The sequence below is a fragment of the Sinohyriopsis cumingii genome, chromosome 5 (genome assembly GCF_028554795.1).
Source record: "Sinohyriopsis cumingii isolate HCF-2022 chromosome 5, ASM2855479v2, whole genome shotgun sequence".
NCBI lineage: Eukaryota > Metazoa > Mollusca > Bivalvia > Unionida > Unionidae > Sinohyriopsis > Sinohyriopsis cumingii.
The window spans coordinates 120459526-120472716 of record NC_142965.1 but is presented as its reverse complement, the minus strand read 5'-3'; the positions used below and the strand labels follow the sequence as shown (position 1 = coordinate 120472716).

Sequence of the window (13191 nt, the reverse complement as noted above, 5' to 3'; positions counted from 1 at the left end):
TATAGTTCATACGTCCATTTCCACCCCACAGCGAGTAACATAGTTCTTGTCTAATCTGCGCAGAGAAACTTAATCTGAATATTACTCTCTCTCTATTTTGGATCAAAACTTGTCTGGAGAGGCAATTGCAAATGATATTGTGAAGTATATTGATAATATGCTAAAGTTCATGACTTACAAAACAATTTGTGAAAAAGTGACAAAAGCCTCTGTGATCTGAATTGATTGAAGTCATTTAAAATATACTCGTTTCTCGTGTTAAACTTTTTTCAGTGCAAAACAAAAATTGGAACCCATTACGACAAAATATTAAAATTATTACCAACAGAAGCAGATGTAAAATTGCAATACAAGTTTACTTACCCAAACAAGCTGAGATTACCACGGAAAGGAATTTGTTTCTGTTATTGGTGGCATGTGAAATTACTTTTTAAAAAAATACTATATAAACGTTTTTGTTCTTCAGCAAGTGATACATTTTTGACACATATCCTTACTTGAAGTAACTATTTCTTGCCCCCAAAACACTGTTATCCACATTTCTTCGCATTATCTTCCACCTAATACTTATTTCCCCAATCTGGTTGAATGGTGTTTTGTTTTACATTGATTGTCATTGAATTATCTCTCTTGTGCGTATAGCTAGTCTTGTTTTAGACAAGTCGTCGTTGTAATGTGTTCTTTTATTTCGCTTATTCTCTTACATGTCCTTATTTACGTTTTTCTCGTAAATATTGTACCACAGATTAGTCCGCATTTGAAATAAGCTCTGTAAATGTATTATTATTAGTCCTTGGTTTATTCAGCGTATATAGTTTGATTTATGTAAGGTGTACCTCATTTGTATAATTTGTTATCATGTAGTATTGTATCTGTTTTTATATTATTTAGTGTATGGTTAATATCTTGCGTCGAAATTATTATCTATTGAATGTTGAATTTACCAATACAAGTACAACTACCACGTGGTCAGGCCTCACTTTGATTTCTCTATCTGATTACATACATAACTCAAAAACTACGACTACCCATTGGACAGGCCTCTCTTTGACTCCTCTTTCTGAGTACATACTCAACTCAAAATACTAACACTATCCCACGGATATGCCTCTTTGACTCCTCTATCTGAGTACATACTCAACTCAAAAATACTACAACTACCCCAATGTCAGGCCTCTCTTTAACGTCTCTATTTGAGATGATACTCAACTCATAACTTTGTGTCCTCTGTAAAAATAATTTGTCTCGATAGTCAATATATTATTGGTAAGAATAAAAATAACCAGCTTATTTCTAAACAAAAGATTAATGCAATTATCCTACTGTAGTCTGAAAATAATAAACATGCTGAACGTGAGCTGAGATTTTAATCAAAGCTGATAATAATAATAAAAAAATATGAAAGTGGGATCAATATGTAAAGTTTCCTTTCTGAGACCTGGAGTTAATTTCACCAGCATACGGTTTAAGTTAAGCCTAGACGATAGACACCTGATTGGTCAAATTTCAGTCAGATTTACAATTAAGTCAATGAGATCGATGGATTCTAAAGTATAAGTCTAGATTTTAGTTCTCAGTTGTGAAATTTAGTCCTGAAGAGAATATAGTAAGTAATTACAAGGAGATCGATTTTAACCTTTTAAGAATAAAATGTGTGGTCTTAAAAATAACACATTGTTTGCCTATTTTGACAGTTGATAATGTAGATATGTTGTAGACTATAAGACTCTTTTGGGTGAATTCGCGAAGGATTCGAATATTAAAAGAAAGCAATATCTCTATTCATGTAAAATAAATTCGTAGCTGAAATATTTTGCAGACAGACGTAAGAAATGGTATAGCAGATATAAGTTCTTTGGAAGTGGAAAGGAGGTGGGACTGCTCCATCACGACCCCTCTCCTCGTCCTTTCGCATATAATGTTTTGTCCGTGCTGAATAAATCTTCAATCGGATGTTGGCATTCATCTAGGGGCTCTGGTTAAATCACAGGTTACAATGGACCTTCTTCGGACACATGCCAAATGAGTGACAGAGCTACAAACTGCAGTAGTGAACTACATTGCTCTCTTTGCCCAGTAGGATGGGCATCAGCTTTTGTACCTCAGCCAACATACCCCCTGTGCTATCGATGCGATCGATTCTAGCTGGTAGTTAGATAACCTATTTTTATGTATTTGTATACGTTCTTGTTCTAGTGGATGGGCAGTGTGAAACTTGTGCAGTTCCCCTGATACTAAAGGTTGACATCGAGAATGAGTATCTATTCCGAGTCTGCTGAATGAGATGTAATCACAGCAACAAACGCGTATAGTGCAGTCATGCCTTGTACTCACTTAACTCAGTCTGTATGGAGCGCCTAAAACAGCGCTCAATCATGCAGGCTGTTGAGAGGTAGATGATGTGACCTTTTGGCCAACGGGCCGACTGAGCAGTTCCATCTCCGTCCTTTAAAGAAGCGCGTCTCAGCTAGGGTCTGTGCTAGTATAGTAGTGAGCCAGGTCAAGGTTGTTCTGACCGGTTCAGCAAATGGTCTCAAATACATTGGAAAGCAGGAATACGTTCGTGCGCAGTTACAGATGGTCGTATTCACCCCACCCATGTTGCCTTCACAGATGTCTCACACTGTTTGCGTGTGACAGAATTCGGCCTAAGAAATGCTCTCATCAGAGAGTTTTCAATAAAATGTCTCTTTGGGTGACAGGTGGATCTCCTGAAAATGTTCACGGCTGTCAATGTGTTGGTAGGGGCATGTTCCCTTGTAGTGGAACATGTACATGTCTCTTCAGGCTCGTATTTTGCTGTAATGTGGAAGTTGTGTTTGTTTGTTTGCTTGTTTGTTTGTTTTGTTTTTTTTGCCTTCACAAGCCCGACTAAGGGAGGCAAGCAAGAGCTGGGAGCTGTCTTTAACTCAGCTGTCGAAGAGAAAAGCAAAAATACTTCCCAATGTTATTGGGGATAAGGCGTCGTTGCCATGTGTTTGTGGAATCTAACCGGGATGATGGTTTTCGGGTTAAGGCGTAGTTTAAGGTAACATGCGCTGTAGTCTGTGTCTCTGTATTTGCTTGTTATTTAGCAATGGTCTCTAACTATATCTCCGTCCATTTGTCCAGAGGTTTGCTGCAAACATGGCAGTCTGTGGCAACATATTGGTCTTGTCGGTCGTCTGTTTTAGCCGCATAAGCAAGCAGTTGGTAAGGATATCTTTGATTTTGTCCTCGTCTCTTTTAAGTAGTTGAGGAAGCTCTTTGTCGCATCACCCGTCGGTATACGACATATGTTCACTATGGCCATCGCAATGCATGACTATGTTGCTAAAGTCGCAGGCCGTGTGCTGGCATGTCTTTTATGTGTCATCTGGATTCAGGCCCAGGCCAGTTATTTTGGTGAGCAGTACCTCAAAGTTTACATAGACGATGTAGCAAACCTCTTGCTGCTTATGCCAGTTCTCAAAGCGCAGGGTGTCCTTGCCCTCATGGGTCATCCCAACGAGCTAGTATTTGCCTTTGTATTCTTATTTGAATTTCTCGACTGGACCCTTTCGAAAGTAATCGTGGATACATCATTCGCAGAAGTACTTGCACACTCCTTGGGCACTTTGGCTAATGGGCAATCGGTTTAGACTTTGTATACATCCGATGTGCTACTTGCCTGCCTGCTCGACCATCGTCAGGTTGATTCGTGCAAGATTAGGTTGGATTTTGCTGTTGCTGTGGATGCCATTTCCCATATAAACAGGTTCATTGCAAGGTCGTTGCGTCTCGACTCTGTCAATCTGAGTGTATACGGCGCATCTACCCCAGATGGGCCAGTTGTGTATGTAGTTTTATTCATAGAACGCTCTGGATGGTCCGGCAGGCCTCACAATGTTTCTAGTAGATGCCAGGTAGGCACTAGTCGTCTTTGTTAATCACGTCCACGACTCCTCTAGCTTTACACATCCGCCAGAAGAGGGACACATGAACCACCTCGCAGTGGCTAATAACGGAAGATATTCAGTCATTACAGGTCTACCCATTCGAAAACCCACTCAGCTGGGTCCACTTTCGAGAACCTCGCGTACCAGTGAGAATTCCGTAAGCGCGTATTTAAAACCTCGTGAGCGTTACGAATCGCTTTTAGTGCGCTAGATGGGATCTGTAAATCGTTCCTGCCTTGCGTGACTGCACTTTGTCGGATAAATGGAATTTCATAACGTTTTGTCTTTGTGATTTGTATCAGGATCTATGTCCGTGTGTTTTCTAAACATGGCACCGATGCAGCTTTTAAAGGGTATCCCTTAGGGATGCAGATCTGCCATTCTCTGAGAATGTTGTTGATTACACAGGGCGTGCACTTAGTCGCAGTTTACGTAGTAGCTGTATAGCACACAGTGTGCTTTAACGCCTATCACAAACACTTACATCGCAGTTTACGTAGTAGCTGTATAGCACACAGTGTGCTTTAACGCCTATCACAAACACTTACATCGCAGTTTACGTAGTAGATGTATAGCACACAGTGTGCTTTAACGCCTATCACACACACTTACATCACAGTTTACATAGTAGATGTATAGCACACAGTTTGCTTTAACGCCTATCACAAAACTTACATCGCAGCTTACGTAGTAGATGTATAGCACACAGTGTGCTTTAACGCCTATCACACACACTTACATCGCAGCTTACGTAGTAGATGTATAGCACACAGTGTGCTTTAACGCCTATCACACACACTTACATCGCAGCTTACGTAGTAGATGTATAGCACACAGTGTGCTTTAACGCCTATCACAAACACTTACATCGCAGCTTACGTAGTAGATGTATAGCACATAGTGTGCTTTAACGCCTATCACACATACTTACATCGCAGCTTACGTAGTAGCTGTATAGCACACAGTGTGCTTTAACGCCTATCACACACACTCACATCGCAGCTTACGTAGTAGATGCATAGCACACAGTGTGCTTTAACGCCTATCACACACACTTACATCGCAGCTTACGTAGGAGATGTATAGCACATAGTGTGCTTTAACGCCTATCACACACACTTACATCGCAGCTTACGTAGTAGATGTATAGCACATAGTGTGCTTTAATGCCTATCACACACACTCACATCGCAGCTTACGTAGTAGATGTATAGCACGTAGTGTGCTTTAACGCCTATCACACACCCTGCTAAGTTCTCCATCCCCTTTTAAGCCTTTTTAGGTTGATTTAAAGTGATCACCAATACAGGTTTTTTCCGGTCTTCTCCGTTCATGCAAGTGTCACCCAAGCAAACAGTTTTTGTCGCGAAACACCGAGGCTGGTGGGGCCGTGTCTCATGCTTGCCTTGCTTTTGAGACTTATCCATTTGCCAATTTCCTTGAAAACGGGATCTAGGAGTCCATAGTTTCTTTGCCGCATTGCCCAGAGATGTGATTGAAATGGCCTAACTGTCTTGTTTCAGGAGCATTCTAGAATCAGCATACAGCCTCCATGACAGAACATTTTATGACAATGTTGGAACAGTTTTGATATATGCTGTGATAGTAGGTATCCGCACATTTCTCTGACACACACACACACGGACATGTACGCAGACATAACAAAGCACGATAGTATATATAAAAAACTGGCCAAAAGCTTATAAGATATACTGATCGCATTTAAACTAGTTAAAAACATGTATCAGTTCAAAGGATACTATTTTCTGCTTTCATACGATATATTTGCATTACCTTTCTTTGATGCTTCTGTCAGCAACAAAACAGCATTATGTAAATATATATCTTGCTAGCATATTTGTGCTTGTAACTTTTATTTGTCTGTGTTGTCCGCTTTGGAAATGGAATCTAAAGATATCGAAAGCCTTTGGTCAGATTTTTCCGATTTGCCGCAGCGTGCATTGTCATGCTTGTTTCTACTATATTTTTTCATTCACAAAAAAACAACGATTTCTCAGCGATATTTATCTAAAAATATGCTAAAATTTCAAGAGAACTTGAATTTTCACATTTCAGTCATGCAAGGTCCGTCATATGTTTTCATATCGAAACATTGTTTTTAAGATAGGACTGAGCAGAGCTATATACCGACTATATTCGCTTATAAGTCTATTCCAACTTCAAACTGCACAGACTCATATCTGCCGTTGCATAAAAAATCGGCAGATCTGGGTCTGTACAGTTTGTTAGGAATAATCTGTAGAACATACAACATAGACCTTGATCTGCATGCATATTATGCTACGGCAGATCAGGATCTTTATTGATTGCATTTTAAAGCGACTTATAAGCAAGTACAGACGGTACATTAACTCCAACCACTTTGTACAAAACGACAAAAATAAAAATAAAGAATTTGACTAATAGGAAACAATTCAGGTAGATAACTTTTGTAATGCGGGAAGTACCAAGCATGGGAGGTTTCCCTTACTGGATATAATAAATTCCATCTTATGCAACAAATTCTCATCAATATTACGACAGAACTTGTTGAAATGCAACACAGCAAGGCATTCGAAGACTTTATTTATAGGGTACCCATCTTTAAATTGCAAAATAGACTTTTAAGAATAGTAAGTTTCCTTTCTTTGTCACAACTACAATGATTTCTCAATTAAAATTTTCATTAAAAAAAATAATACCGTCAGCTTGTAATTAATTTATTAGCAATGAGCTAAAGTGCAAAGAATAAAACTCGAACGTCTGCAATTCAGTTATACACATTACATTGAACAAATCTTGCCAGAGGTGGATATGATGACCAATGCTTCTCCATGACTACATGATTTTTAACGAGACATGCTTTATTATTGCTGTCGATTACATAAAGTTTTATTAAGCCTCACTAGGGCGTTGCCAGATTTCACAACTCTCCTCTACACCCATGTATTAAATCAGTATTTAGTACATGCATTATGATTACATATCATCTGTATTACGATGACTCAAGTTTAACGTTTTATATGCCAAGTACTGAAGACAACATTATTCTTTTTCTTACAGGGGACTGTTTTCAACTTTTTCCTTATTGGTAAGATTTAATTAATCTGGTTGCTAGTTTGCTAACCTGTGTGTGTGTGTGTGTGTGTGTGTTGGATTTGTAACGTGACTTAAACTTTTTCAGTCATATCGCTTCGAAGTCTGCAGTGTGACAGTTTACAATGATGTGTATGTGTGTGTTTTTTTATTTTTTAAAAAAGTTTTAATATTTTTTAGTCGTATCGGTACAATGTCTGCTTTGTGGCAGTTTATAGTGATGTGATAGTATTGGAGCATAATGTCTCAGACATATAGCATCATGTCCTACCCTGTCAATTATCCCGACCACAATGGCCTCAATGCGGAGCGCCTTGAGAGGCATCTGTCTGTACCATTTTTAATATTTGATATGACTCGGCCGGGGTTCGAACGCGCGACCTCCCGCATCCGAGGCGGACGCTCTAATCACAAGACCACTGGAGTGGTTTTGTTAACCTGATAATGTTGAATATTTATATTGTTACTATAATATCTAAGAAAGCATAAATTCACGAGTTTTACGGGGTGACCCGACAAAAACGTGCATCAACAAATGCGCATAGGACATAGGCGCGCCTAAGAACATGTGAGCAAATGCTCTTACAATATAATGCATGAAGTAAATAAAACATTTAAATTTGCTCTAAAAAATGTTGGTTTATTTACTTAGAATGTTTAGTACTCTATATACACGGCGGGCGCCCTATACACGATGTGCTTTGTTGGATGATTTGTCGAGGTTTCTCCACGACGTTTACAGCTCGTTGACGAATTTCGGCCATAACTTTATTTGCTTCATTTTAATCTGGATCTGATGCATGTTCGGACACAACAACCACATCAGCTGTTTGACTAACTTTGATGTGGCCCCGAGTGGCCGAGTGGTCTAAAGCGTTCTCCGTTACGGATCACTGCCATCTCACCTCTGTCTGCGTGGGTTCGAGTCAAGGATTCGGCCAATGTGGTATGTGAGAAAGCTTGCCAGTAGTTTCTCGTGGGTCGTTGGTTCTTCCTGGGGTTTTCCCGGGTTCTTCCTCCACCATTAATACTGGCCGCCATGAATAGCATATCGTGTGCTGAATGATGGCGTTAAACCCAACAACAACAACAACAATTTAACTGTGTGGATCATTTAACTTAAATGGTTGAGAAGACCGAGAAGTTGGCATTGCTTAGAATTAATGTACTATGAGAAAAAGTTAGTTGATCCACACAGCTAAATTGTAAAGAAGACCTTACAATTGACTTGTGCGTATTGTCTTCTAAGTTAACATTTTGTATTGTCTTATCAATTGTCGATACTATACCCTTTACGAGAGAGAGAGAGAGAGAGAGAGAGAGAGAGAACTTATTTCTATTATCTTCCACATTTTCATCACCAATCTCCATTTCATATGCATCACACGTTTATCTTACGTCATTCATATACGGCAACATAATACATGTAATGTCCTAAGAGGTCAAAGATAGATATTCCATTCTGTTGTTATGACCTATCTGTTTTACCTTAAATCAATGACGGATGAAAGTTTCATGATTTCTTGAGGTTAGCATTTATATAAATATTGCAGGGCCTGCACTGTACGGGTTGATATATGTGGGAGCAATGGGCAGCAATATCCATATCAACCTGATTCAGTGTCTCGTATTCAGCTCCATCATTGTTGCCGTGGATCCCGTGGCTGTGAGTTATCTTCACACACACACACACACACACACTGGCGTTAAACATCAATGTGATAAATATTGTAAGCCACACTGCTGAATAATATTCAACAACGTCATTCAACAACGTAAACGTTTATGTAATTAAACGATAAAAATCTCGAGCGTGTGTTCACGAATATATACATTTAATTTAATAATACAAAAACCTTTTCTGCTCATTTTCGTAACATGTTTGAATACTTTCCTAAGATACTTAATTCTCGAAGCAGTCTTACTGTTTGTTATATTGGAATTTCTGACACAGAGATTGAAATTTGCTTAAGATACCAAACTGCTTGTACCACTTATGAAAAAATTATATGGTTGATAAAAATTAATGTTATTCGTATGCGTTTAATCAATCGTACCATAAGTTTACTATTGACTAGTTTTTATTGATTGGAAGAAGAATGCAGCTTTACTATTGACTCACGATGGCTGATCTGAAACAGAATATAATCTTTTACAAGGAAAAGTGTGAAGAGGTAACCGAACGCATTCACACCTGCTGTCTTCGGTCAACAGAACGATTCTGGCGGCATTGAAAGTAATTCCATTTAACATTCTCAGCTTAAAACATATTCATAAAATAGAAAGGAAGTTTCGAGGACAAACCTGATACCCACTTAAAGTTATATTATCCATCCAAGACTATCGCAATAATTGTTTCAAAACGATTCCATTCGTGACTATAGCGATATTAGCCCCAAGAGGTGTTCAAATGACAAAATGAATCTATCCGTGACTATAGCGATGATCGCCCCAAGAGGTGTTCAAATCAGTAAATGAATCCATCCGTGACTATAGCGATGATCACCACAAGAGGTGTCAAAATCAGAAAACGACTGTTGAAATTAAGCAATACCCCAAAGGATACTTTGTACCTAACAGTGATAATTCTATCATTATCATCTTAACGTATTTCTTTTTTCCAGTCCGAACTGAGCGAGTTGAAAGACCGCGAGTCCCATGATAGATGGAAACATAATTGCCCTTTTACATCCACAATAATGCATAATTGTTACCAGCTCAAATGAAGGCAAGACAAAAAGAACACATCCCTGTAATTACTATGCATTGGAAATATAAAACGGTTGTCAAGCTCACAGTGGATTCAGCTCTGAAACATAATAGGATTTCCTGTCCGCCAATACACGCTTTCTGGTCTGTATTTTAACTCGTTTGATTATCACCAGTTTTGAGGTTAAGGTTCTGAGTCTCAGACTTAGACTCGCCTTACATTCGGAATCATTTTGATTTTGCATGCGACAAGTCTTTTGGAGTTCGTTGGATATAACCCCTCAAGCTCAAACAAATCTTCGAGAATCATATTCTTTCCAGGTCTAAAGACTATGGAACTGTTAGCTTGAGTTTGTGATCTTTATATGCAGCAAACACAAAGGGGTATACTGTTGTTTACATAATTATGCTTCTATAAAGTGAAAGAAAAAAAAAATTTGAATCTGGCGTGTAGCTACGATGTCATAGCCTCAACTTGATTTGTTGTGGTTGAGGCTACGAACTGATCCCATATCATGTAATGGAGCAAAAATAATCATCACTAAAGTCAGAAAAACAAACAGTGTAGAAATCAACTACATAAGTATAATCATGTTGTGAAAGAAGTTTAGCTTATTTTGAATTTATTAAGCCCTTACACGATAAAATAAATTGGCATGGTTACTCTAACCTTATCCTGCCCGCCATGACAGATAACGCGAGACTCCCGCCGTGACCCCTTTTTAACGTAAGGCTTGCCAGAACATATTTTGGATATTCTACGCTTAATTATTATCAATCAAGTGCGAATAATCGCTTCTTGGTTGAATTTCAAAGTTGCCAATAAACCCTATTTACTTTTAATGCGCAGAATTTCTGACCAAACGGCGCCAAATTTTTACTACGATTTGTTTACATTTCCAAATAAGGCGTCAATGTCCTTATATGGCACACAAACAAACGAGGCTGAGAACGGAAGTAATCATTATTTGAAATAACATGGCGGACGATCTAAACGAAAATATCGGCTGAAAAAAGTAAACGAGATTTTACAACTATTTCTACAATGATTTTCGATACTTCCGGTATTAAATAAGAGGACTACTCTATTTATTGGATTATTTGCAAGGAATATGTTTAAAGTGTTATTATTAGGCTAAAAGAGCGCCGGGTGTGATTCACACCCGGCTTGCTCCATTAACACGTATATACTCATGTTAGTACCCTGTCCACGAGGAACGAGTAAGGGTACTAATATTAGTACTATCTGGCGTGTTGATTTTCGTAACATTACAATGACTTAGTAATTTTTGTTGCCTCCTATTGACAGTGTACGAAATAAAAACTACTGGAAGTTGTCGGGAATGTGTGTGTGTGTGTGTGTCTAATTTTATTACAAGTCTGTTGGATATTAAAGTCGGAATTCAAACATTTGTAATTGAAGCGCTTTTCTTCATCATAATGAAGTGTTATATAATACAACAATGAAACATGTCCTCAGACACAGCGAGCTCATAACTTCATAATCTTCATAATTGGCACAACAGTAGGGTATTCATAATGTATTCACAATAGGGTACAGTTGGAAAGTATTCTTTACATATTCTTAATTGGTACAACAGGAGGGTATTCATAATGTATTCACATTAGGGTACAATTGGAAAGTATTCTTTACATGTTCTTAATTGGTACAACAGGAGGGTATTCATAATGTATTCACATTAGGGTACAATTGGAACGTATTCTTTACATATTCTTAATTGGTACAACAGGAGGGTATTCATAATGTATTCACAATAGGGTACAGTTGGAAAGTATTCTTTACATATTCTTATTTGGTACAGAAAGAGGGTATTCATAATGTATTCACAGTATGGTACAATTGGAAAGTATTCTTTACATATTCTTAATTGGTACAACAGGAGGGTATTCATAGTGTATTCACAATAAGGTACAATTGGAAAGTATTCTTTACATATTCTTAATTGGTACAACAGGAGGGTATTCATAGTCTATTCACAATATGGTACAATTGGAAAGTATTCTTTACATATTCTTAATTGGTACAGAAAGAGGGTATTCATAATGTATTTACAAATACATATTCTTAATTGGTACAACAGGAGGGTATTCATAATGTATTCACAATAGGGTACAGTTGGAAAGTATTCTTGATGTATTCTTAATTGGTACAACAGGAGGGTTTTCATAATGTATTCACAATAGGGTACAATTGGAAAGTATTCTTTACATATTAAGTGGTACAGAAAGAGGGTATTCATAATGTGTTCATAATAGGGTACAGTTGGAAAGTATTCTTTGCATATTCTTAATTGGTACAGAAAGAGAGTATTCATAATGTATTCACAATAGGGTACAATTGGAAAGTATTCTTTATGTATTCTTAATTGGTACAAAAGGAGGGTATTCATAATTTATTCACAAATACATATTCTTAATTGGTACAACAAGAATGTATTCATAATGTATTCACAATAGGGTACAATTGGAAAGTATTCTTTACATATTCTTAAGTGGTACAACAGGAGGGTATTCATAATGTATTCACAATAGGGTACAATTAGAAAGTATTCTTTACATGTTCTTAATTGGTACAACATGAGGGTATTCATAATGTATTAACAATAGGGTACACTTGGAAAGTATTCTTTACATATTCTTAATTGGTACAACAGGAGGGTATTCATAATGTATTCTCAATAGGGTACAATTGGAAAGTATTCTTTACATATTCTTATTTGGTACATAAAGAGGGTATTCATAATGTATTCACAATAGGGTACAGTTGGAAAGTATTCTTTACATATTCTTAATTGGTACAATAAGAGGGTATTCATAATGTATTCACAATAGGGTACAGTTGGAAAGTATTCTTTACATATTCTTAATTGGTACAGAAAGAGGGTATTCATAATGTATTCACAATAGGGTACAATTGGAAAGTATTCTTTACATATTCTTAATTGGTACAACAGGAGGGTATTCATAATGTGTTCACAATAGGGTACAGTTGGAAAGTATTCTTTAATTATTCTTAATTGGTACAACAGGAGGGTATTCATAATGTATTCACAATAGGGTACGATTGGAAAGTATTCTTTAATTATTCTTAATTGGTTCAACAGGAGGGTATTCATAATGTGTTCACAATAGGGTACGATTGGAAAGTATTCTTTAATTATTCTTAATTGGTTCAACAGGAGGGTATTCATAATGTGTTCACAATAGGGTACAATTGGAAAGTATTATTTAATTATTCTTAATTGGTTCAATAGGAGGGTATTCATAATGTGTTCACAATAGGGTACAATTGGAAAGTATTATTTACTTATTCTTAATTGGTTCAACAAGAGGGTATTCATAATGCATTCACAATAGTATACAATTGGAAAGTATTCATTAATTATTCTTAATTGGTTCAACAGGAGGGTATTCATAATGTGTTCACAATAGGGTACAATTGGAAAGT

The 13191-nt window shown here is 37.3% G+C and overlaps 1 protein-coding gene across 4 annotated transcripts in view; it reads left to right on the top strand.

Annotated features, from left to right (window-relative positions):
- The window catches only part of LOC149800076 (Na(+)/H(+) exchanger protein 7-like), a 248772-nt gene that overhangs the window by 176154 nt on the left and 59427 nt on the right, over positions 1-13191 (top strand). For all 4 annotated transcript variants that reach the window (XM_089959633.1, XM_089959634.1, XM_089959635.1 and 1 more), the window contains 3 exons: positions 5441-5522; positions 6981-7008; positions 8567-8679. In XM_089959633.1, coding sequence (XP_089815759.1) covers positions 5441-5522; positions 6981-7008; positions 8567-8679 — 223 coding nt within the window. The remainder of the gene's footprint in view (positions 1-5440; positions 5523-6980; positions 7009-8566; positions 8680-13191) is intronic.